At 35.1% G+C, this 23,765-nt stretch overlaps 5 protein-coding genes across 6 annotated transcripts; 2 read left to right on the top strand and 3 right to left on the bottom strand.

The window, feature by feature from the left end:
• Nucleotides 1-507: 507 nt before the first annotated feature.
• On the bottom strand, nucleotides 508-7,350 carry Synj (synaptojanin). Its single transcript, XM_075310073.1, has 4 exons — nucleotides 6,312-7,350; nucleotides 4,080-4,852; nucleotides 3,363-4,016; nucleotides 508-2,952 (listed from the first exon to the last, which is right to left on the bottom strand). The coding sequence occupies exons 1-4, from the start codon at nucleotides 6,982-6,984 to the stop codon at nucleotides 1,378-1,380; spliced, it is 3,675 nt and encodes a 1,224-aa protein (XP_075166188.1). The 5' UTR covers nucleotides 6,985-7,350; the 3' UTR covers nucleotides 508-1,377.
• A 982-nt stretch (nucleotides 7,351-8,332) lies between these two features.
• Nucleotides 8,333-10,952, bottom strand: tum (Rac GTPase activating protein tumbleweed). The gene is made up of 4 exons (XM_075310075.1): nucleotides 10,724-10,952; nucleotides 9,556-10,563; nucleotides 8,689-9,491; nucleotides 8,333-8,624 (listed from the first exon to the last, which is right to left on the bottom strand). Exons 2-4 carry the CDS (start codon nucleotides 10,554-10,556, stop codon nucleotides 8,563-8,565), a joined length of 1,866 nt encoding a protein of 621 aa, XP_075166190.1. The 5' UTR covers nucleotides 10,557-10,563; nucleotides 10,724-10,952; the 3' UTR covers nucleotides 8,333-8,562.
• A 489-nt stretch (nucleotides 10,953-11,441) lies between these two features.
• Nucleotides 11,442-13,933, top strand: LOC142238439 (TAR DNA-binding protein 43-like). 2 transcript variants are annotated; one of them, XM_075310076.1, is made up of 6 exons: nucleotides 11,442-11,768; nucleotides 12,034-12,344; nucleotides 12,400-12,604; nucleotides 12,733-13,229; nucleotides 13,343-13,489; nucleotides 13,545-13,933. In XM_075310076.1, the coding sequence occupies exons 1-6, from the start codon at nucleotides 11,531-11,533 to the stop codon at nucleotides 13,599-13,601; spliced, it is 1,455 nt and encodes a 484-aa protein (XP_075166191.1). In that variant the 5' UTR covers nucleotides 11,442-11,530; the 3' UTR covers nucleotides 13,602-13,933. The 2 variants fall into 2 exon arrangements, with proteins under 2 accessions (XP_075166191.1, XP_075166192.1); XM_075310077.1 differs by having other exon boundaries at nucleotides 11,443-11,768; nucleotides 13,343-13,472.
• Nucleotides 13,934-15,218: 1,285 nt separating this feature from the next.
• Nucleotides 15,219-16,468, bottom strand: RpL11 (ribosomal protein L11). Its single transcript, XM_075310080.1, has 4 exons — nucleotides 16,340-16,468; nucleotides 16,124-16,258; nucleotides 15,770-16,067; nucleotides 15,219-15,432 (listed from the first exon to the last, which is right to left on the bottom strand). Exons 1-4 carry the CDS (start codon nucleotides 16,343-16,345, stop codon nucleotides 15,305-15,307), a joined length of 567 nt encoding a protein of 188 aa, XP_075166195.1. The 5' UTR covers nucleotides 16,346-16,468; the 3' UTR covers nucleotides 15,219-15,304.
• Nucleotides 16,469-18,401: 1,933 nt separating this feature from the next.
• On the top strand, nucleotides 18,402-23,733 carry Galphas (G protein alpha s subunit). The gene is made up of 9 exons (XM_075309243.1): nucleotides 18,402-18,603; nucleotides 19,923-20,538; nucleotides 22,397-22,493; nucleotides 22,574-22,694; nucleotides 22,756-22,884; nucleotides 22,953-23,132; nucleotides 23,193-23,317; nucleotides 23,390-23,463; nucleotides 23,526-23,733. The coding sequence occupies exons 2-9, from the start codon at nucleotides 20,263-20,265 to the stop codon at nucleotides 23,670-23,672; spliced, it is 1,149 nt and encodes a 382-aa protein (XP_075165358.1). The 5' UTR covers nucleotides 18,402-18,603; nucleotides 19,923-20,262; the 3' UTR covers nucleotides 23,673-23,733.
• The last annotated feature ends 32 nt before the right edge of the window (nucleotides 23,734-23,765 follow it).

Here is a 23,765-nt window from a genome sequence, read left to right as displayed (position 1 = left end):
TACGTTTCGAAAATAAATCATTTAGTTATACATTGAAAATACTTTAATAAATAAAAAGATATTTTTGGCCTTCATTACAAGTTGACTCATAGATTTTGGTCAACATCTACAATAGACTAAACTTTTATAAAGAATCGAAAGAAGCTAAAACAACCATCACAGTATAACATCGAAAAACGATAAAAAAACAGTTGATTATAAAGAATATGAAAAAAAAAACGTTGATCTATGATGCGCTCAACAAGTTTTATAGGAAGTTGATACGAAACGCTTATCTCTTGGAATAAACTTTTTGTACTCTACTCAGTACTCTTTATTGGACAAAATACTGAATTCAACCATTAGACCTATTGACAAAGTTAATCATCAGTTTTTGAGATCGAGTTTTAATTAATTTTGTATGTTATTTAAATTTAATTTGGAGGCATCCATCACGAAATTTTCTTCGTTACATAAAAATCCTAAGATTTGTTCAACCCATAATTAGTTTTTTTTTCAGATGCAAAATTTCACAATAATAATTTATTTTTTTATTTTATGTTTAATTTATGAAAAGTGACAAAACTTAATAGAAATTAAAAATTAAATTTGTTGGTAAAGGTGTAGAAAAAATCCATGATATATATAGCAAACCGGGGCTAAGCAGTGACACATTATGATCTACATCGATCCATGTAACACAACGTTAAATTAATAACTGATATTAAGCTAACCACTTTTTTGTATTCGTTTTTTTTTTTAACTTCAATAAAATCTTTATAGTTTTTATTCCGCTTGGACATTTGACTAGTTTGTGTTTGTTAATATTATCGATATTTTTTAATACTTAATAGTTTCCGTACATTCTTAATTGTACTTTTAGTATTATTTTTTGTATGTGTATACATTTCCTTTTTATTGCTATGTATATATGGTATGTTTTGCAATATATTTATATAGATATATATGTTTTTTTTTTTTTTTTTTTTTTTTTTTGCTAATATAACAAACAAGTGTCAAATTAGTGTTGTGTCTTGTAAGCGTATTGAGTACGAGTTAGTATTCAGTATCTTTGCACTATTATGTTATCTTTTGTGGATTTTCTTTTTGTTATAGATGCATAGATTAAATTTAAAGAATATTAAATAATAGACAATATGAACACCCACCATGCTCACATATTTAAAGACCCGCAAATTGTCACACATTTTTAGTGTGAATTGCTCTTTTATCAAAATATAATGTAGAATGTAATACAAGAATAAATGTTTTGGTTTTTTCAAACATTTGCGGAATGTTAATTTCGAGAGCCCTATTTTAGATTTGTTCATTACTTTCAATGATGCAATCCAATAATATTTTACTACTTACTTACTTGTACTATTTGCTAAGTACATTTTAATTGTTATTTGGTCTATTCGGCAAGGGAGGGGCACCGCCAGTGCGATTTGGAATTGGAGGTGGCCCGCGTCTAGTTGGTATTGGTGGTGGACCCATTGGGGGAACACTTGGAGGACCTCTGCGTGCTGGGCTTTCGTTAGCATTCTCCTGTGTTGCCGGAGGAAATGGTGGTGGTGGATGTCTTGGAGCTGGTATATCATCTTGAATCTCTTCATATATATTGGATTCGTTGTAAGCTGATACATCTTGAACATCAACTGATGACTGCTTAGATTGACGTGAGGGTGTAGAAGCTGGAGTTGCATTTTTACTTTGCGTTTGACGTGGTGGTGTTGGTGGCAGCGAGCTAGCATTTGACCCAGAACCTACTGGTGATGCTTTACCCGATGATGTGTGTAATGGAGAGGTTTGTTCAGTGGGCGACTGAGATTTTGATGAGGATGGTGTGTCGAAGCCGCTAGCTCCAGAATTCACCGGAACAGGTCTTAGAGGTGGTGGCAATTGAGCTGGCTGCGGCGGCATTGGTGGCTTTACCTTAGGCTGTAACATTTCCGGCACCACACTTATAACACCGGCATGTGGTAGATGTCTTGGCGAGTTCTTTGGCGACATAGGAATTGGTGGCCTAGCTGGTGCTGGACGTGCGGGCGGTTGCTTGGGTCTTTGTGGTATTTCTGGTGTAGCATTAAGTAGTTTAGCTTGTTCTTTGGGATTTGCACAAAGAGGTATAGTGTTGGTTGTACATAATTCTATTTCACTATCTACATTTTTGTTCCAGTTTGGTGATTTTAACTCAAACTTTAATTGCAATCCACATATGTTTGTATCCCCTTTGGCCACAGCATTCAGAGCTGACTCTCCATCTCGGAATGTTACCCACATGGTGTCTTCAACATATCGTACTAAAGTGACTTCGCCTAGTTTGGATAGTTCTTGAATTAGTGTTGACATAACATTCTCATCGTAGATTGTTGGACCGTCATCATCTGCAGATGGCTCGTGTACATGGACTACAATGGTGGAATCGGGTGGTCCAAGATCTTTTATTACTTGAACAAATACCTCCCTTCTACGTTGTTGATCTATAGAAATAACTTCGGCATCGATAATGGCAATAACGGGTCGATGATCACTTTGTTTCAATTCGGAACGGCCATAGTGTATTAATTTTCCAGGATTCCATTCCGATGCAGCATAATCACATTCAGCACCCAAAGCCTTACGTCTACGCCACAGCACACGATCAGTCCACGCTGGTGCTCTTTGTTTTTCGGATGTATCGTAATCATCACTAAATACATCGTATTTATATGTTGGATCAAATGTTATTTCACCCTCTAGAAAATCGGTAAACACATTGCCAGCTTCTTGTTCTTTAAGCAATTGATCGTTCTCCAATGCTAGTGCCAAATCACCATTACGTATTGCCTCTTTCAGTTCCTCTTTGTCCATATCAATGCGATAATTAAAATCACCACACCAAAACACCCAATCATGGGATTTCAAAGTACGCCCCATTGGAAAGGCCAATTTTCGTGTGATTTCTGCATAGTCAGCATTACGTTCAGCCACCTAAATATAAATAAATAGAGCAATTGAAGCATAAATATAAACATGAAAAACGATTACTAAGCATTCTAAACATTTCCATTCTCTAGATATTAGATATTTTAATATTAAAAAAATATTTTATATTTCAGTCAAAGTTCTAGATCACGGTAGATTTCAATGAAATGTTTGAGTAAATCTTCTCTTTCTAATTTAAATTTATTTCAATATTGGATAAATTAATTCATAATCTTGCCTATGGTAATTTATTTATTTATAATTGTATGAAATTTGGTTTAATTTATTATATATTTAATTTAAATATATAATAAAATATATTAAGAAAAAATTACAATGACAACCCTGTATAAAATCTTCTCTAAATATTTTTAAGTGTGTTTAAGATATAGATTTATAAATACTATTATAAATACCTGAGACTGGCCGGCTGCGAAATGCGCACAAACAAAGCACATTGATGTTCCATGAAAAACAAAACGAATAGCACAGGCTCCCTTGTTACCTGTAGCACCACCCAGGCCGGTCTTCACACAATCTATAGCAACATCTCTTATATACGAAGCATGTTCAGGACGTATATAGATGTACAAACAAACTCCAACCAATTGTTGATAAGTTAGAAGAACATAATCGTTGTCTCTTGATATAGTTTTCTGTAACTCTTCGGCCCATAACTTTGAATTTTCTGTACTGGCAGCCATAATGTTACTAGCATTCAAATCAACTATTTCTTCAAATCCAATAGCAAATATATCTATTGGAGCATTGTCTGAGGGATTGTTGACATCAACCAAATCTTTGGAACGAGCCAAAGCATGACAATCTAACAGCCAATCAGATAAAGTGTCCTTGAAGACAACACTCCTAAAATGTTTGCCTCCATTCACATTATAGGTGCCCACGGCAACACGAACCGTCATGGGTTTAACATATTCCGTATAGCGTTTACACATTTCGCGTAGTACCGTAGTTGGTGCATGGAGCATATTAGACGGCAATAGTATTCTAGCTCTATCCGCTAGTTCAGAGTTTAGAGTCGATCCCACTAATAAAATGTCAATAGCCTCCTAAAAATTTAAATAATTCTTAGAATTTGTTGTATCTTATTATTAACTTTTCATTAGTCACACCTGCTTTGAACTATCAAGTAAATTATTTTGTATGGTTCTTGATACAGATCTTGCGCCATCCATTAATTTGGATCCTCCTTGTATCGCTCCAGTTCCAGCATAAATTTTACTAACTTCATTGCCATTATTAATCCACATCTGCTTAAAGATTTCATCAAATCGTGTAATATTTTGCTTCTTCTCTCCTAATCCTAAAGCTTCAATTTGTACATTTAAGGTATCTAAGCCCAGGAATGTTTGAACACAATTTGTACGATCCAAACAATCCAAACAGTTTGTACGAATGACCCCAAATTGTTCACGTAGTACATTGCCAGATGATGCATAGAATATACCGAAATTAATACCACACGCTGTTATGCGTTCCTTAAGTTTAGAGAGAGCTCCGAAATTTCCTCCGCGACATTCTTGATGATAGTCGAAAATGATGTGCGGCACATCTTTATGTGCAGACATGCTATGGTGACGTTGAAATTCATTACTAAGCATAGCCTCACCTTCTTTGCTTCCAACTAAGGATGTGCCCAAGAGATTAATAATGGCCTGATATCCATATCTTTCTTTCATCATTGACATATGACGGTCAAATGCAGCAGCAGATGTTTCGAAACCTCTGGAAAATTTCACTTTATGGGAACCCACTTGCACACCAGGTTGTTCCCAGAATAATGGAACAGATCCACGAGTTTGAACGAAACTTGTGACATCATTGTCAACGTAAATAACTTGTTCCGTCTCAACAAAGTTTGCCACGTGACCTTCATCATTTGTTCCTGAAATAAAAAAAAACATAGGATTTGAGATATAATCCTGCTTCGAATCGTCCATTTATTTTATAAATGTGACAATTAATAGATTAGGATATTGCGGACAATTATAGAATATCAAACTCCTAGTAGAGGAGCAGAGTCCATCAATCTATCTTTGAAATGGCTCACAAATGTCACAAACGTAATACTTCATCAGAGACTGCGAATGAACTATCAACATGCCAGAGAGACATGCCTTTTGCCAACTAGTTGGTATTTTCCATCCAAAGGCGATGGAAATTTTGCGATATAATGTTTTTTACAATATTATAATTTGCTATAAATTTTAGTTTTGTTTTATTTTTTTCCTTTTTTTATACCCTCCAACATAGGATGGGGGTATATTAACTTTGTCATTCCGTTTGTAACACATCGAAATATTGCTCTAAGACCCCATAAAGTATATATATATTATGAGTCGTGGTGAAATTCTGAGTCGATCTGAGCATGTCCGTCCGTCCGTCTGTTGAAATCACGCTAACTTCCGAACGAAACATGCTATCGACTTGAAACTTGGCACAAGTAGTTGTTATTGATGTAGGTCGGATGGTATTGCAAATGGGCCATATGGTCCACTTTTACGTATAGCCCCCATATAAACGGACCAATTTGACTTGCGAGGCCTCTAAGAGAAGCAAATTTCATCCGATCCGGCTGAAATTTGGTACATGATGTTAGTATATGGTCTCTAGCAACCATGCAAAAATTGGTTCACATCGGTCCATAATTATATATAGCCCCCATATAAACCGATCCTCCGATTTGGCTTGCGGAGCCTCTAAGAGAAGCAAATTTCATCTGATCCAGCTGAAATTTGGTACATGATGTTAGTATATGGTCTCTAATGACCATGCAAAAATTGGTCCATATCGGTCCATAATTATATATAGCCCCCATAAAAACCGATCCCCAGATTTAACCTTCGGAGCACCTTGGAAGAGCAAAATTCTTCCCATTCGGTTGAAATTCGGTACGTGATGTTAGTATATGGTATCCAACAACCATGCAGGAATTGGTTCCTATCAGTCCATAATTATATATAGCTCCCATATAAACCGATCGCCAGATTTGACCTCCGGTGCCTTTTGGAGAAGCAAAATTCATCCGATCTGATTGAAATTTGGTACGTGGTGGTAGTATATGATATTTAACAACCATGCCAAAAGTGGTCCATATCAGTCCATAATCATTTATAGCCCCCATATAAACTGATCCCGAGATTTGGTTTTGGAGCCTCTTGGAAGAGCAAATTTCATCAGAGCGAGTTGAAATTTGTGGATGGCAGTCTTTCGTAGAAGTTTCTACGCAATCCATGGTGGAGGGTACATAAGATTCGGCCTGGCCGAACTTACGGCCGTATATACTTGTTTTTTTTTTTTTTTTTTTTGATTTGTGTATTTTATGAATAGACTAAAAAACTTACCTCTGACATTAAAACGTGTTCCTGCACGTTCGCAACTCAATCGTGATATTATTGCCGCTCTCGCTTGCTTTGCTCCTATGTACACAGTCCTCACCTCCACAGAACCGCACATTATCTTCAAAAGCCATGACTGACAGTCAATACCAAACCGTAGCATATGTATGTGCATCATACGATTCCAAAAGAAACGATTGTCCGTTTCGGATGTCTGGAAGCGCCTTTGGGCACACAATGTGATGTCAAATTTATTCATACTTGTCGAAGCCTGATTGGTATGGGCAAAGTAGAATGTTCCGGAATTAAGCAATTTTCTCACTTCCGATATTTTATCCTCATTAGGAGCGGCATTTTGCAAAGAAACAAAATGTGTCTGTTGAATGCGAAATACCTCAACGTCGCCAATCTTTCCCATCGAAACACAGCCAGTGACCAGCACCAGAAACAAAACGGAACTTTCCCCAGCATTTAATTGCAAAACTCCTAAGCAGCCGTAGGCATCACAAACTTTAGTATAATTTTTGCGAATGATTTCTGTTTCCTGTTGAGATAAGAGGGCAACGGCATTTGATTCCAAAAGAATACTATCGCTTTTATTGCGACATTCCATTAAAACACTATGTGGAGATGGAGGCAGGGATTTCTCCAAAACACGTATTACTTTAGACATAGCCATTGTCAAACTTGTATTATTATCACTGGAATTCCAAATAGCTTCCTATTCTCTTCGGATGATAATCAAATGTACATCATCTACACTTTAAGCTATGGTATTTAAGATTGACATAACATTCAATCAAGGTTTAGGTTTGCAAAAATCGATTTTTCAAATTCCTGCTTTCCTAATCCTTATTCAAAATCTTTATTGAAATATGTTTGCAAACGTTTGTCACTATTCAAAAATTATGTGCAATTACATTTGGAGCTTCGTTAGAAAACAATTTTAACAAAACTTTGCAAAAAATTTATAAACATGGAATGTACACCCACTTTTATTGCTCCAAGATATTGGTATGTAAACGTCCAGCAGAAGTGAAAACAGCTGCCAGCTATTTTTCTCCTTATGCGCTTTACAGACTATCAGTTATTCCGGACGACAGTGCTCGTGTCGAACATATCCCATATATTGTGCACATTATCAGTTAAGTCCGAAGGCATAATCGATACTGATGCATGTTTATGGGATCGATAACACATTTACCGATTATTTAGTCATCGCCGACAAGTCGTATCGATCCGACACACTGTAAGATTCTTTACAAACACCGACATTCCGTCCGGAATAACTTATAGTCTGTAAAGCGCATTATGCGATACAACTCTGGTAAACAGACTTCAAATGTTTTTGAACCGGTTCTCTTTGTTATGACAATTGTCCATTTTTGAACCGAAAGTGTTGTAAATGTCAGATTTGATGCGGATGTTTTGTTGTTTTCGCTCAGGCAGACAGATTTTGTTGTAATGCGCTTTACAGACTATCAGTTATTCCAGACGACAGTGCTCGTGTCGAACATATCCCATATATTGTGCACATTATAAGTTAAGTCCGAAGGCATAATCGATACTGCTGCATATTTATGGGATCGATAACACATTTACCGATTATTTAGTCATCGCCGACAAGTCGTATCGATTCGACACACTGTAAGATTCTTTACAAACACCGACATTCCGTCCGGAATAACTGATAGTCTGTAAAGCGCATAACATTTTGAGAATTCATATAAAACTCAGAAAATGCTCATTTGTCTCTCAACAAGAGATACATTAGAGATTTCCAAGTCGATATTACTACAATTTGTACCCTGACCCTTTTATGAACGGATTTTCGTTCCATTAATAATAGTCTGTTTTCATTTAGTAATGTATACGACTTGCGAATATATTTATTGCATTGTCCCTTAAATTATTTTACCAATGCAACCGCAATACACGTTAAAGAAATTCTTTAGAACTAATAATATATTACCAGCATTCTCACAGCCTGAAATCTGGATTAACCAATAGATAACAAATACATAATATTTTAATTAAATTCAAAAGTTTATTATTTGACAAATCTCACATACATTTCCAAGTACGTATGATAATATTTTGCAATCAAAAAATCAATTATTATATAACTTCAAACGAAAATTGTATATGTGATGAATATATTGAAATTAAAATTGAACTTCCCCAACCAATATTACTATAAAAATAAAAAATGACATTCCATAACAAAAATACTTCTTAATTCATAATGAGAAATAAATTATTGATAGGGAGGACTTCCATAAAGACGGCGTTTCTTCAATGTTGATTTGAGGGGAGTAGCTGAAAACAAAGTAAAAAATTTATTAAAGCTCCTACCAATTCAAGGGGGTTTTATTGATAGTACCATATAATGAATAAATCGACTCCTTCATATTAGTGTTGGGAGTTTCTTTGATTGCAGAACCAACGTGTTTGTTTTCCTTATTATCACCTTGAATCACATATTGAGACCAGAAAGTGTTGGGTATCTTAAGTAAATTTAGCATTACTGTGTATTGTGTATAAACTTCGGTAAATATAGCGTGTTGATCGGGATCCGGTGAAGAATATCCTACAATTGTGGGCCCGAAAACTCGAGCTATATTATCAAGTGGCATTAGTACTTCTCTGCATTCCGCAATACGTTGGAAATGCATTATTAAGAAAGCCAGTGTATCACGATTTGGCTGTGGTAAAGCATTTATTGCTTTATGCAGATCCTTTTGTATATTATCCTCCGATGGATTTTGTGCTGCATTGCAAAAATCTTTCCATAAATTTGTTGGTATTAATGGTTCTCTCAAAGAACGGAGAAAATCTTTAATACATCCACATAGAACGTGGATTTCAATGTTGGCTAGATGTGGAGGAGACTTGCCCCTTAGGAAACGTTCCTTTAACGCCTTAACTTCCCTTTCGGATCCTGAGACACGATATATGCCGACTTCGGTTAGACCCCTCGATTCAATTTCATTAACGCAGTGAACAATTAGGGCTGGAATCATCGGTGCTACGGACGGAGCATAATCTGCAATATGTCCCATTAAACCTTTAATGGTTGGTGTCCCTGTTGAAGGCACACAAGTTACTGTGACCGATGGCCTACAATCAGTGTGACATCTAATAGGGCAATCTCTACATCTGAGTCCCACCGAACCAAAGCGAATTCTGGAATAGAAAATATAAGAATATATATCAGTACTCGGTCATAGTTATCTTCCTTTGAGCTTACTTTCTTTGGCAATGTACACATGTTTCTCCTCTTATGAATGTTTTGCTTACAAAGTTGTGTGCACGCTTGAGAGTTCCAGCTGACCTCAAGTTTTGGGCCATTGGGGAATCTTTATTTATGTCTATGGTATTTATTCCGTGGTTTGTTTTTAGTGGTGACCTACACGGTGTAGACGGTTGTACTTCTATGTTCTCCTTATGAACTTCAACGGGAACTGTTTCAATTGTAGATTCGGCCCTTATAGCTCCTTGTCCATCTTGAGGTATTGTTACTTTTGTTGTGGCACAAATACGCTCTGTCCCGTTTATCAAATCAATACTATGCTTATTACGCTGTCCACCGGTTTTACTTCGTCTTGTGGACCGGCGAACCGGCTGCTGAGCGGCTGGTGGAGTATTTACATTTTCATCACTTAGAAGTGTTCTTTTATTGCCAAAGGCAACTCCATTGACAGCATTCGATTGTCTATTCTTATGATAGCTGCGAGAAGGTCGATCCTCCAAAAAATCGTCTTCAGATTGAGTTATAGAAAGGTCAGAGAGAAAACTTCCCGTTGAATTGATTTCATTTCCAAATTTGTCCTCTAAGTTGCGATTCACCGATTTTCTCTTTCTGGGTAGAGTGTGCAAAAATCCCAATTTATCCCTGGTTTCATTTTTCAAATTATTTTCATGCTGCAGTAGATCGGCCACAGCAACTAGCTTTTTTTCCAACTGATCTCGATCATGCTCCGCCTCTTTGCGAGCTTTACTCTCCATTTCTAGTAAGCGCCGGGCATGAAATAATTTGGTCTCCAGATCAGCCATTGATTGTAATGAAGCATCCAACTCTTTTTGTATCCTCTGTGCCTCCTGGGCCCTAGAAATACATTCCAATTGCATTTTCTTTTGTAGCTGCAATACCTTCAAAAGTTCTTCCTCAGCTGAACCATCCGTTAAAACCTGTATACACCGACGCAGGTCGTCAAATGTGGCCAACAGGGATAAATTTAGTGCACTCATTTTTTATCTAATGGACGAAAAAAAGTTAAAAAAATGAGTATTGTGAGCGAAAACAAAGCATTCTTTTTTCTTCATAAAACGATGGAAAGGAGTAACTATTAAATTATGAAACAATGTCCCTAGACCTATAGCATTCGGAAATAACCTATGTATTAAAAATATATTACCTTACAAAATGCTTATGTACTTATATATTACAGTTCCAATGAGCACATTGTTTTTTTTTTCACAGCACAAAAACAAAAGGTTAGGCGTTATTTTTTATTCACCCGATTAGCAAAATATAGAATACAAATATATTTCACTAAAAGCAGTTCATCAAATAAAATGTAAAATGCTTTGCGACAAATAACAAAATGAACGCGGTTGAATTGAAAAATTAAAACATGCGCCACCCAAATTAAAATCCGCTCAAAGAACGCTTCCTTTCAAATGTCGCAATTACTAGAAACGTCTTGTGTACGTATCTCGTACGGTAATTTTCTAAATTGTGGAAGTTAGTGTAAACTGGAAGTTATGTGTGAACGGGGCATTAGTGATGATTTATGCGCCGTCCGGACTATAACTTTATCCGGAAAACAGTGCTCGTGTCGAACATATCCCAGATATAGGCAACATCATAAGATAAGTCCGAAGGCATAATCGATACTGCTGCATGGTTATGGGATCGATAACACATTTACTGATTATTTAATCATCGCCGACAATTCGCATCTATTGGACACACTGTAAGATTCTTCACAAACACAGACATTCCGTCCGGAAGAACTTATAGTCTGTAAGACGCATTAGTCATCGGTAAATTGTGTGCAACGTCGTAACAGTAGTAAAAGCGTCTAGGCTGGATTTCTGACAGCACTGGCTCTGTTTTCTTCTAAGGGTTACCCTAAAATCGATATTGAGATATTAAATAGTAGTAGCTTGAAGAAAACATAAATATATAATAGCAATAATTAAAATATAGAGTTTTTAGCATGGAATTTGTTCCCGTTGTCGAAGAAGATGGGGACGAACCAATAGAGCTCCCTACGGAGAATGATAAAAATTTGTTATTGTCCACATTGCAAGCACAATTTCCAGGTGCATCTGGTTTGAAATACATAAATCCAGAGACAAAAAATTTTCGTGGAATTCGATTAAATGATGGAAAATTATATCCACCCAGTGACAGTGGTTGGTCAACGCACATCTACCATTGTGTATTCCCGAAAGGTAAAATAATTGCTACGATTTTTCGTAAATAAGAAACAATTTTAGGTAGTTGCTTCCAGTATACAGAAAAGGAAAATCCGAATACAAGTTCAATAATTGTTATACTCTTTTTGTTTCTGGGCCTATGAGTATTGTATTGATCATATGCACCAGGCACTCCCATTTCGGGTTTGGTCTGGTTACAAGCACAATGCGTTTTTCCGGTCTATGTACAAAAAGATTAATAGCGTATCGGCCCTAGCATAATGTTATATTTCGTTTTTAGAAAACAAAAGGAAAAGCGATGACCAATTGGAGAACTCCACCGCCAAAACAAAGCGAATGGAGTCAAGGGCACGTTGCACAGATCTAATTGTTTTGGGATTGCCCTGGAAAACAACAGAAGAAAGTTTGCGAGCATATTTTGAGACTTTCGGCGAAGTTCTCATGGCGCAGATAAAAAAGGACATACATTCTGGACAATCGAAGGGTTTTGGATTTGTACGGTTTGGATCATACGATGTTCAAGCCAGAGTTTTGTCAAATCGTCACTCCATCGATGGCCGCTGGTGTGAAGTAAAAGTCCCTAATTCAAAGGTAACCATAAGATTCATACCGTATTACACCAAAAAAATTATGCAATTTCGTTTAGGGAGCTCCGAATCAGATACCATGCAAAGTTTTCGTTGGACGATGTACTGAGGATATAACGGCAGAAGACCTTAAAGACTATTTTTCAAGATTTGGCGAAGTCACTGATGTATTTATTCCACGACCATTCAGAGCATTTAGTTTTGTTACTTTTCTCGATCCGGAAGTAGCATCATCCTTGTGTGGCGAGGATCACATTGTTAAGGGTAATCATAATACATAAGAAAAATCATACCATTTGTACGGACTTTTTTACACATGTATTCGATATTACTTTTTCACCAATATTTATGATAAGTATGCTTATATGTTTGTATTCTACTGAATTTTATAGGGGTCTCTTTACATGTGTCGAGTGCGGCTCCGAAATATGAACATCATCGGAATTCTTATCATAATCCAAATACCAGACACTCCCATCATAACGCTACTAATGAGAATAGCCATAGCGGACTTTTTAAAACAAAAGGACCACATTCCGGCGGAAGCAATTATTTTGGCGGCAATCCCACCAATGAAGCAGCGGGTGGCGCGATGGTAGTAAGCAGTAATCCTAGTGGACCTGTAAACCGTGAGCATACATATCAACGAGGAGGTCATAAAGGAAATTATATGATGGGCCAGAATGCAAGTAGTAGCACTACTAATACAACATGCCAAAGGCCTTTGGATATGCCAAATTTACAGACATTGGGTATTAACCCACAAGGTTCCACGCAAAACATGGGAATGGGTATTAATCTTAATTCTTTGCCAATGAACACGGCAATATTAGCCGCAGCTTTAAACCAATTTGGACTTTTGGGCAACCAGTTACAAAATCAGGACCAGGTAAAGTATCCCAAAGGCGAAATAGGAACAATAAATATTTTGATTTTCAATTCTTATCGGAATTAAACATTTGACTTTTCAAGCTTATAACCCTATATGTAAATATTTTTTAGGGTGGAAACTTTCTTTCGTGGATGGCACACTCCACCAATACAAACAATATGATTGCAACCAACCCGAATAGAGGACCTAATAACACGAACCCTTCGAATCCCCCGAATCAGCCGGCAGAAGCAACAAATTGTAATAATTTTGTACAAGTAATTTAGTTAATCATTGTGTTTGAAACTATTTTCATTTTTTTATTTTATTTAGAATCCTAATCCCCAGGCAAGCAATGGAAAGTATGGTATGTGGTCGCCTTCGAAATGACTTCAATTTCTGCAATTCCCCAGATTTGGTCATTTACGCGCAACATTTAGAATACAGCTCCCGTTGTATGCATAACAGAGCTGGTGCATGCATGTTAGAGATGAACATGGCGTATGGAGCTAGTACTTTAACAAAACAAATACACATTTTGATTGAATATATTAGTTACTAAGTATAAACTTCGATCGTACTGTAGCATATATGCAAATATTCTAATCTTATTAGTTGATTATTACTTTTAAATGATGACATTTACAAAAACCCCTATCTGCACCTAATATCGCAATTGATTTGTGCTATACTTTTAAATATATAAGCAAAAGGTAAAAATATTTATAAACATACAATATAAGAACAATCCTAACCAAAAAATGAACCCGTTTTGGGATTTTTTTTAAAGGTGACAATTTCTAGCAGTGATTTTTCACTTTGCAATGAAAGTAATTGACTACAGACATGATCCTGTGAAATATAGTCTTCTAGCAGTTAATATAAAGATTAGTTCGTCTGCCACATTGAGGGAAAACGCAACGGTTAACATTAAAAGAAAATTCGACTATCGTTAGAGGATAAATACAGTCGAACTTCCCTATAATAAATATTGACGGGACCAGAAAATTACTTCAAATTATATCAGAATACAAGAAAATGGTAAGGAATAAGCTGTGTTTGTTCATTATAGAGAGCTTGATAGTGTAGATGTTCACTGTAGGGAAGTTTGACTGTATAAGGCATTCAAAAACCTCATTTTCGATTTACATAAATTTGTAACAAGTCTTTGTAGTTTGAATGTTATAATCTGATTCAACTAATATTTATACGGAAATTTTGCATTGTAATATTCTTTTTCTTTATGTAATGAAAATTTTACTACCAAAAATGCGTTTCGCAAAATAAACGCACTTGAGCAAAAAAAAAAATAGCAACAAAAGAATAAACAACCATGGAAGCGAAAAGCTCTTAGGAATGTCGCCGTTTGCTTTTTCCATAGACGGTGTTTGGTAGTTCCGAAAATTAAAAATAAACTAAGGGGGTTTGAACACTTTGGCTTTATACCATTTTCCTATCTTACCAAAAACATCGGAACATTATGATACACCAATTTATAAAAAAAATTAAGGGAATTTGCTCTTTACGAACAACACAAAAGCAAATGACGGAAAATTGTTTGAAACTGACTAAGATAAAATCAGAAGGATATCAGAGAATAAATCTTTAGAGCTAACACATTTTTTCCTGGAGAGAAACGAATCACCTAGAATCAAGATCAATCCAATAAAAGACAACTGACCATCTGACGGCAGAAGTGAATGTATGATCGTCTAAATTCGAGTAAGACGTTATTCTCATGCGAGAGATTAGTGAGACGTATCCCTATCTTCAGAATATCAAATCGTATTTAAGCACATTAAATTTTTTGGGAAGTTTTTAAATGTCTTAACATTGCATTACTAGTAGAGGCAGTTGACCGCTTTTATGAACAAACTTTCGTCAAAAACAATAGTGAATTCTTTCAACATTGGTCGTATACCTCTATATATCACTGTCCATAAGAATCCGCAATATTGATTTTCTACATAACTTTTGTGTTTATGCGATCGTAATGGAAACTATCCATTTAACGTTTTGTAAAAATTTTATTTTTGATTGTTTATATTACGTATTGGCAATACAAACAATAGTACGCCTTAAGAATATTTCGCTTATTTCTTGCTGTTAAGAATGATACCATCGTATTTCTGTTGGAACCATTTCATAGCATCTTCTTTTGTCAGGCGATGGGGGAAACCAACTGTGCCTGATTTACGTTTTCTGTGGGCAACGTTGTATCCTAAAAATACACAATAAAAGGAAGAAATTGTAATGATCCGTAGGCATAATGCTAACAAAAAAAATATAAAAAATTAGGGGATTTTATCAAAAAAGTACCGTGTGCTTCAAACTCACTTATTATTGGAAACACATTGAGCACCTTTATTTTACAAAATTGTAATTTTTCTACGCACATTGACTGAGCACTTCTAAATTTGTATATTTTTACAAATATGTAAAAAAAAACATTAAAAGTACCTAATTAAGTGCGTTCATTTGAGACACAAATTATTTTTTACATTCTTTATAAAAGGTTAACGATTCAGAACATTTGTGAGTAAAATGACAATATTTACCTGGACGACCGAGGACAACATAGAAATCCAAACCATAAATACCGATCGATGGATCGTACTTAATGCCCAAATCGATGTGTTCTTGAATACCGAAACCAAAGTTTCCTGTTGCGGAGAAATTTTCACGTCTCAACTCGTATTCACGTACTTTAAGACCCTTTTCCAAGATTTCTTCGGCCTTTGCACCGCGAACTGTGCAATGTACGGCAATCTTTTCATTACGGCGAATACCGAAGGAACGCACGGTGTAACGGGCTTTGGAGAAAACTGGCTGTTGTCCAGTTAGTTGTTCAAGAACCTACAATTTCCAAGCATGTTAAAAGAATTCATAATTTAAACGTCACTACACATTACCTTAGCGGCACGGGTCAATCTATCACCAGATTCACCGACACAAATGTTCAAGCACAATTTTCTGATGTGCAAATCCCGCATAGGGTTCTTTGCGGGATCTCTCTTGATCTTCTTTCCACTCTCTTTAGTAGCGGCCTACAAAACATAGAAATGAATTCACATTTATAATTTTACACTTATTTGAGCCTGAATAAAAATTAAAAGAATAACACGCACCGTCATATTGAAATCGGAAAAGGAAAAGAAAGAAAATCTTTACCACGCCAGTTACTGTTCAGTGGATCTGTCAAAATCTTAATTATTGTTCATAGGAACTGTCAAACAATCACATTAGGGTTACCAAACGCCACCATATATTTTAACAGCCCTGTCGCTCGAACCTTTGTGAAATGCTTAAATTCAACACGTGTTCAGATATATTTCAAAGGATAAAGACAAGTAAACATTTTGTCTGTGTTCACTAAGAAAATCATATATTTTTATTAAATTTAGTTTATCATACCTTCGTCTAATGCGCTTTACAGACTATCAGTTATTCCGGACGACAATGCTCGTGTTGAACATATCCCATATATTGTGCACATTATAAGTTAAGTCCGAAGGCATAATCGATACTACTGCATGTTTATGGGATCGATAACACATTTACCGATTATTTAGTCATCGCCGACAAATCGTATCGATTCGACACACTGTAAGATTATTTACAAACACTGACATTCCGTCCGGAATAACTGATAGTCTGTAAAGCGTATAACAAACACAGGACGGACATTCTCATATTGAAGCTCATTTTAAGTGATTAAGGTGAGTACTAAGTTCGAGTTTAAGGTGGGTACTATGTTCGGTTTTCGAGTTGAAAACCACTTTATTTTCGCGATTACTTTTCCTTATATAATCACAATTACAAATGAAAATAAACATATTCCTGTAAAGTCTCGCTGAAATCTTTAGGAAAAAGAAACTGCGCATCAAGTGAGTTAATTTTTCTGATTCATATTGAACTGTTTTAATAAAGTAACCGCGAAAATTTCAACGCGAAAACAGAACATAGTACCTACCTTTAGTCGCTAAAATCGCTAAAGTGAAAACTAAATCAGTAAGAAAAAGGCATAAAATGATACATATTTGTTGCAAAGTTTTTATAACTTGATGGGGAAAAGCCCAAAGCAAATTTTCACGAAGCCATTCAGAATATTCAGGACGAAATTTCTGGGTTTGTAAAGAATCATACAGTGTTGCCAACATTACAGAGAGGGGATAATTCACCGATGAAAAACTTTTTCGTGAACCCTGACCCTTGGTATGTAAAACGAACATGCTAACAAGTACTGGCTACCAAAATCCTATTTCTCGACTAATGCGCCGTACAGACTATAAAATATCCGCACGACAGTGCTCGTGTCGAACTTATCTCAGATATTGGTCCACAATAAGTTATGTTCGAAGAAATAATCGATACAGTTGCTTGTTAATGGGATCGATACAACATTTATCGTCACAGTGTAAGATTCTTTACAGACATTCCGCCCGGATAAACTGGACGGCGCATAATGCATCGTCCAGGATATAACTTTTTCCGGACGGAATTTCTGTATTTGTAAGGAATCTTACAGTGTGGCCAATCGATACAAAATGTCGGTGATGACTAAATAATCAGTAAATGTGTTATCGATCCCATAAACATGCAGCAGTACCGATTATGCCTTCGGACTTAACTTATAATGTGGCCAATATATGGGATATGTTCGACACGAGCACTGTCGTCCGGATAAACTTATACTTTGGACGGCGCGCAAGCCTAGTTCAGATAGTAAGTTTATCCGGACGATAATTCCCGTGTCCATTTTTTCGAGGGATATCCAAATATTGTAACGAGGCATAAGATCAAATTTATACAAGAAAAACTGTTATGCTCCATATAAAAAAGGAATAGCTGTGAATTTTCGAACACATATTGATGCAACTGTGAAATTTTCGCATGGAAAAATCGGCAGGCATATTAATGCGCAGTAATAAGTTAATAACCCTATGTTCAGGAACCTATTCACTGTGATATATGCTGGTATTCGTTTTTAGCAGAAGCGAATCTTTCACACTAGTGTGAATGCAATATTATGGTTTGTGTTTCAAGCAGTGTAAAAGGCCCATGACGCTACGCCAAAGCGTCAACGCGCTGTTATTTTGTTATAAACCCCATATGATTACTCGCTCTGTGCAACGAATACATAGGAATGGAAAGTGAATTTTATTCAATACCAGAATACGAATACATAGGAAATAGGAAAGTGAGTTTTAATAATTTTCTGATAGAAAAACAAAAGAATACCAAGGAATACCAGCAGCACCTAATGGCGGTCCATCTGGAATTTGCAAAAATATTAACTATGCTGGTGTCAACTCTATCCATTCAATAATTTTGTTGGCCTCCTGCCTCTACTCCCATAAAGATAAATGTTTATCAAAAGAAAAGTGAAGAGGTTAGAGGAAGAAAAGTGAAATGAAATAAAAGAATTAGAATGAAAATGCGCTAAATTAACGAATCAATCCCTCCTCGTACGCATTTGGAAAAAAAATTAAAATATATATATATGTATATCTCTATATGTATACATACATATATATATAGATTTAAATGACGAAAAAAGAAAGACGTCGAAAATTTTGTCTATTTGATAGTGCGGACGACGTTTATTTATCATTTTGCAATTCCTTTGGAAAAGTTCGGTTGTACATAAAAAGTCCCAGGAAGCTGTTCTTAGCACGGAATTAGTTAACGATACATCGGAAACCATACGCAAATTTTTACACCCCTCGAATATGAGAGTGTATGTATTTAGTATAAATACAAAACACAGGCGCGTAGGCAGAGAGATCAGAGTATTCGCTTATTCACAAAATTTTATTATTTTCCTATTCCGCACACTTTTTGGACACAGACAAACCTCAATATTGGATAAAAAATATTCAATTGGCGATTTTTTAACCTGTAATGTAGGATTTCATCGGTTTGATTTAATATATCTACTTGAAGCAAATTGTTGAAGTAAGGGGTTGTGCGAGAGGAGAATGAGGCTCTCTGTTACGAGCTAAGCAAAAGAAGTGTCTACAAGTATTTGAGTTTTTTTTTCTAATTGACGAGCAACAAAGTTGTTAAATTTGATGCACGAGAAGAGTATATAAAGTGGACCCAAATTGCTCATATGCTATATATGATTGACTGCGTGAATTTTTCATAATGTGCTGAGAATGCGAATTAAACTATTATGCCCGTTATTATGTTTATTGGGTCCTACATATACGTCCACGTCCATACGTATGTATACATATCTTATATAGTATTTATGTATGTATGATTGGTCGTTTTATGGACGATTGAATGGATGTTTGTTCCCTAATGTTTTTGTCTATTTTTGTTAGTCAGATTCTGCAAATAAGTCACCACTATGTTCGGTATTGGAAAATCTTTTAATGAACATACTTTGTTGATGATTATGAAAAGGACCTTTATGACAAATAAAACCTATTTACTGAAGATCCCTATATGGAAGAACAAAGGGCAACCTGTTACAGACTGTGCCATTGTGAATAGCGCTTAGATATACATATAATAAAAAAGTCAATTCTTTTTGATTCCGGTCTTCGAAGACCTTATATACGCAAAAAGGCAAATATATAAACGTTGTGAAAATAGGCTTATTTAAATTATGGGACTTTCTTAAACGAGTTATAAATTCCCAATCCGTTTATTTCTTTCTTAATAATTATAAAACATTCTATTTTATGTTTATCTTTTCAGATATTTAAACATAGCACAAATATAATTGCACAAATCTAATCATCTGTACCTAAAGCTTTTGAAAGACAAACTGTAAGGTGGAGGAAACGAGAAGGAAGAAAACTAAAAAGTATATTACAACTTCCCATCTTATAATATATACACACTATATATAAAGTTTTTAATGTTATAAGGAGAGCCTACAACATTTCCACGCTGGCTTATTAAAAGCAATATTTGAGAAAACAATCTAAGTCAGAGCTTATTTAGACTGGCTCAAAACGAAGAAAACGGGGGCGCTGAGTCTCCCGACGGAACACAAGAAGGACGAGAAGCGTGTTGGTGGATTCCTTGGTCTGCAATGGGTTGCTTTGGTTCTCCTAGTTCTAAGCAGTCCGATATAAATTCTGAAGATACAAGGAGTCAAAAGCGTCGCAGTGATGCCATTTCAAAACAACTTCAGAAGGATAAACAGCTCTATAGGGCAACCCATAGACTTTTGCTGTTAGGAGCTGGTGAATCTGGAAAATCAACTATTGTCAAGCAGATGCGTATATTGCACGTAGACGGATTTTCAGAACAAGAAAAGAAACAAAAAATCGAAGACATTAAAAAGAATATACGTGACGCAATATTGGTAAGTCTTGGGACTCAAATGTTTCTTATCTCTGTTTAAACCAAAAAGAAGAATTTCTTTGTAAATATATATATTATAAATATTATTTTTTTAAATGGGGGTTATGTAAATGTTAACTAGGGACCAACATTAAGTTCAAGGTATCAATTGGCATATGTCAAAACCAGTTCTATCGAATAGTTATCTGGCCAAATACATTTGGCCAGCAGATTTGTCTAAATTTGAAATCTACTACGAAGATCTAATGTAAGGGATGTAATTAGACCACCACAGATACTGTCAGATTTTATAAATACCTGTTCATATCTTAGATAATTGTTGAGGTCCAATTGTATCAAATTCGATAGCATTTGATTTGAAATATTAGATTGTAACAAACATTCCATCCAAAGCTTCTGTTGTTTATAATAAAACAGTCCAATTTTACAGGTAAATAAGATAGAAAATATTTCACTGTAAATTTAAAAATGTAACGTATTTAAATTAGAAGAAAGAGTAAAGGTAGAATTACATACCATGCGTTCAATGCGTCCGATGATTGAACAGTTGAAATTTCTCTTTGAAATCAAAAGCTCGAATAGTCTGCCGCAAACAGAAAAAATCAATCCTTCCATGCGCACGGATTGCCGCATGGTGTGTAAATCAACCTTAATTCCAATCAGAACTAATTAGGGTATGAATATACTTACCGAATGTTTAGCCCTATACTACTTCATTGTTTTGTTCATTTCTCCAATAAGAAAATCAGTCTCTGACATAGAATGAATGTGTAGATTTCCAAAAGGAAATTTAAAAGTTTAATAGGAATCTTGAAATCAACCAAAACTATTAAAATTCCGACAGCCTAGCTGGAATTACGCCTATACAATCTTTGAATTAAACCATTTTGATTACAACATCATTGTTTTAAAGGGAAAAATAGAATTAAGCTAAGGATTTTTTCGGTTTTGGCCAAAAAACACGACGAAGAAGTGTTTAAAGATTATCAAACAAAATAAATTTGCATTGATCTCTGAGCAATCGGTCCAGTCGACAGTTATCCAGATGGTTATGGTTGCTATATTTTGGGATGTGCATGGAATAGTTTTCATTAATTAAAACAAGTCGGATTTTTATCGTTTGAAGTAAGAAATCGCCGAAAAACGGCCTCAACTTTTACATTTACATTAAGTATCTATGCACGCCCAAAATGTATATCATTCTGTGAAGGACATCAAACATTTTCCTTCCCTTGTTTGAGCTAAACATAGAATCGGGAGCACTCATTGATTAAGAGAAGTTCACCACATGTGGCATCACAATGGACTGAATAGTCCAAGTTTGCCTAAAATGAGGGACTGCCACTATACCTAACTTAACCTAACCTAGATGGTGTTTATTTTCTTTTTCAAAGTTTCTCAGCTAGAGAAGATTTCACGACATTCAGTGCCAATATTCGATCATAGTGTGTTGAATAGGAAAATTTCTTAATGGCCCACAAATAGTGGAGAACAAAGTGATGATAAAAACTTAATATATTTTTACAATAGTTATATTAATTTAGGGGAAAATATAAAAAATATATAAATGATAAAAGAAAAATACAAGATAATTTAAGGAGTAGTTTTTACTAAGATTAGATAATACTAGTTTTTCTTTCTAATCTATTATTTATATATGTATTTATTAACACATTAAATCTCTACCTTTAAGCATTATAGATTATAAGTAAAGCATTCTGCTTCGAGGCGTTATTTTTTAATAGATTTATAGTAATTTACCTCAATTGACATTTAAGGCTTTATAACAATTTCTATCATTTGTAATGAAAAATTAAAATACCAATTTTTTTTATATTTTGTCATCTTTCTATCTTCAGACTATTACTGGTGCAATGAGCACACTGAATCCACCTATACCTTTGGAGAAAAAGGAAAATGACATTAGGGTTGAGTACATTCAGGATTATGCTTCAAGTAAGTGAAAAAATTTGGTCTGCTATATTTAAGAATGTAGTTCTAAAAAAATTATATCTCTCTATGTATTTAAACTATAGGTCCCGATTTTAATTATCCTCCAGAATTTTATGAGCACACAGAAGAATTGTGGAAGGATAGAGGCGTATTGGCGACTTATGAAAGATCAAATGAATACCAATTAATTGATTGCGCAAAGTAGTAAGTGTTATATAATATTTTTTACACATTATAAAATATTAAAAAACGACTACTCCTTTAGCTTTTTGGATCGAGTAAGCATAATAAAACAGCAAAACTATACACCAAATGAGCAAGACATTTTACGGTGTCGTGTGCTAACTTCTGGTATTTTTGAAACAAGATTTCAAGTTGACAAAGTCAATTTCCAGTAAGTTATTATAAACAAAAGGAAATAGTTGGTTGGCATTAATTTCTAACGTTTTTTTTTTAATGTAGCATGTTTGATGTGGGAGGCCAAAGGGATGAACGTCGAAAGTGGATACAATGCTTTAATGACGTTACTGCAATTATATTCGTAACCGCATGTTCTAGCTACAATATGGTTTTACGTGAGGATCCAACACAAAATCGACTACGCGAGTCTTTGGAATTATTTAAAAGCATTTGGAACAATAGGTAATTAATCAATAATATTAGAAAAATGTGCATTTTTTACTAATAAGTTCTATTCCATAGATGGTTGCGTACAATATCTGTAATTCTGTTTCTTAACAAACAAGATTTGTTAGCAGAGAAAATTAAAGCTGGTAAAAGCAAGCTTTCGGAATATTTTGCCGAGTTCAATAAATATCAAACACCAAGTAAAACTCCATTATAACTAATTGGAATTTCAGATTTTTAAAAGTCCATTTATTTCTTTTTAACTAATCTAGGTGATGCAATAATCGAGTCTGGAGACGATCCTGAAGTTATAAGGGCTAAGTATTTCATACGTGATGAGTTTTTGGTAAAATTGACTTAATATCTATCTGTGTAACCCAAATGCTAATTGATCCTATTTATTTCTAGCGTATATCTACTGCTAGTGGTGATGGGAAACATTATTGTTATCCTCATTTTACATGTGCTGTAGATACCGAAAATATCAAACGAGTATTTAATGATTGTCGAGATATAATTCAAAGAATGCACCTTCGTCAGTATGAATTGTTATAGGTTTATTCAACAACAAAAAATCACTTAATAAAGTAATGTGCAAATAATACAACTAACCAAATCCCAATACCTTTTTATTTCCGATCATAAACA

This window comes from Haematobia irritans, chromosome 5 (assembly GCF_050003625.1).
Source record: "Haematobia irritans isolate KBUSLIRL chromosome 5, ASM5000362v1, whole genome shotgun sequence".
NCBI lineage: Eukaryota > Metazoa > Arthropoda > Insecta > Diptera > Muscidae > Haematobia > Haematobia irritans.
This window is presented reverse-complemented; position numbering and strand designations above follow the sequence as displayed.

Bases quoted from the DNA above. Each gene is read 5' to 3' on its own strand.
- LOC142238439 (XM_075310076.1), top strand. From the start codon at position 11,531: ATGGAATTTGTTCCCGTTGTCGAAGAAGATGGGGACGAACCAATAGAG. The intron at 11,769-12,033 runs GTAAAATAATTG...TTTCGTTTTTAG, and splicing joins CCATTGTGTATTCCCGAAAG to AAAACAAAAGGAAAAGCGAT. The intron at 13,230-13,342 runs GTAAAGTATCCC...AATATTTTTTAG, and splicing joins AGTTACAAAATCAGGACCAG to GGTGGAAACTTTCTTTCGTG.
- Synj (XM_075310073.1), bottom strand. From the start codon at position 6,984: ATGGCTATGTCTAAAGTAATACGTGTTTTGGAGAAATCCCTGCCTCCA. The intron at 4,853-6,311 runs GTAAGTTTTTTA...TTTTTATTTCAG, and splicing joins AACACGTTTTAATGTCAGAG to GAACAAATGATGAAGGTCAC. The intron at 4,017-4,079 runs GTGTGACTAATG...TTAAATTTTTAG, and splicing joins TACTTGATAGTTCAAAGCAG to GAGGCTATTGACATTTTATT.
- tum (XM_075310075.1), bottom strand. From the start codon at position 10,556: ATGAGTGCACTAAATTTATCCCTGTTGGCCACATTTGACGACCTGCGT. The intron at 9,492-9,555 runs GTAAGCTCAAAG...TTTCTATTCCAG, and splicing joins TGTGTACATTGCCAAAGAAA to AATTCGCTTTGGTTCGGTGG. The intron at 8,625-8,688 runs GTACTATCAATA...CTTTGTTTTCAG, and splicing joins GTCGATTTATTCATTATATG to CTACTCCCCTCAAATCAACA.
- Galphas (XM_075309243.1), top strand. From the start codon at position 20,263: ATGGGTTGCTTTGGTTCTCCTAGTTCTAAGCAGTCCGATATAAATTCT. The intron at 20,539-22,396 runs GTAAGTCTTGGG...TTCTATCTTCAG, and splicing joins ATATACGTGACGCAATATTG to ACTATTACTGGTGCAATGAG. The intron at 23,318-23,389 runs GTAAAACTCCAT...TAACTAATCTAG, and splicing joins CAATAAATATCAAACACCAA to GTGATGCAATAATCGAGTCT.
- RpL11 (XM_075310080.1), bottom strand. The intron at 16,068-16,123 runs GTAATGTGTAGT...TGGAAATTGTAG, and splicing joins GATTGACCCGTGCCGCTAAG to GTTCTTGAACAACTAACTGG. The intron at 15,433-15,769 runs GTAAATATTGTC...GTGTATTTTTAG, and splicing joins TGTTGTCCTCGGTCGTCCAG to GATACAACGTTGCCCACAGA.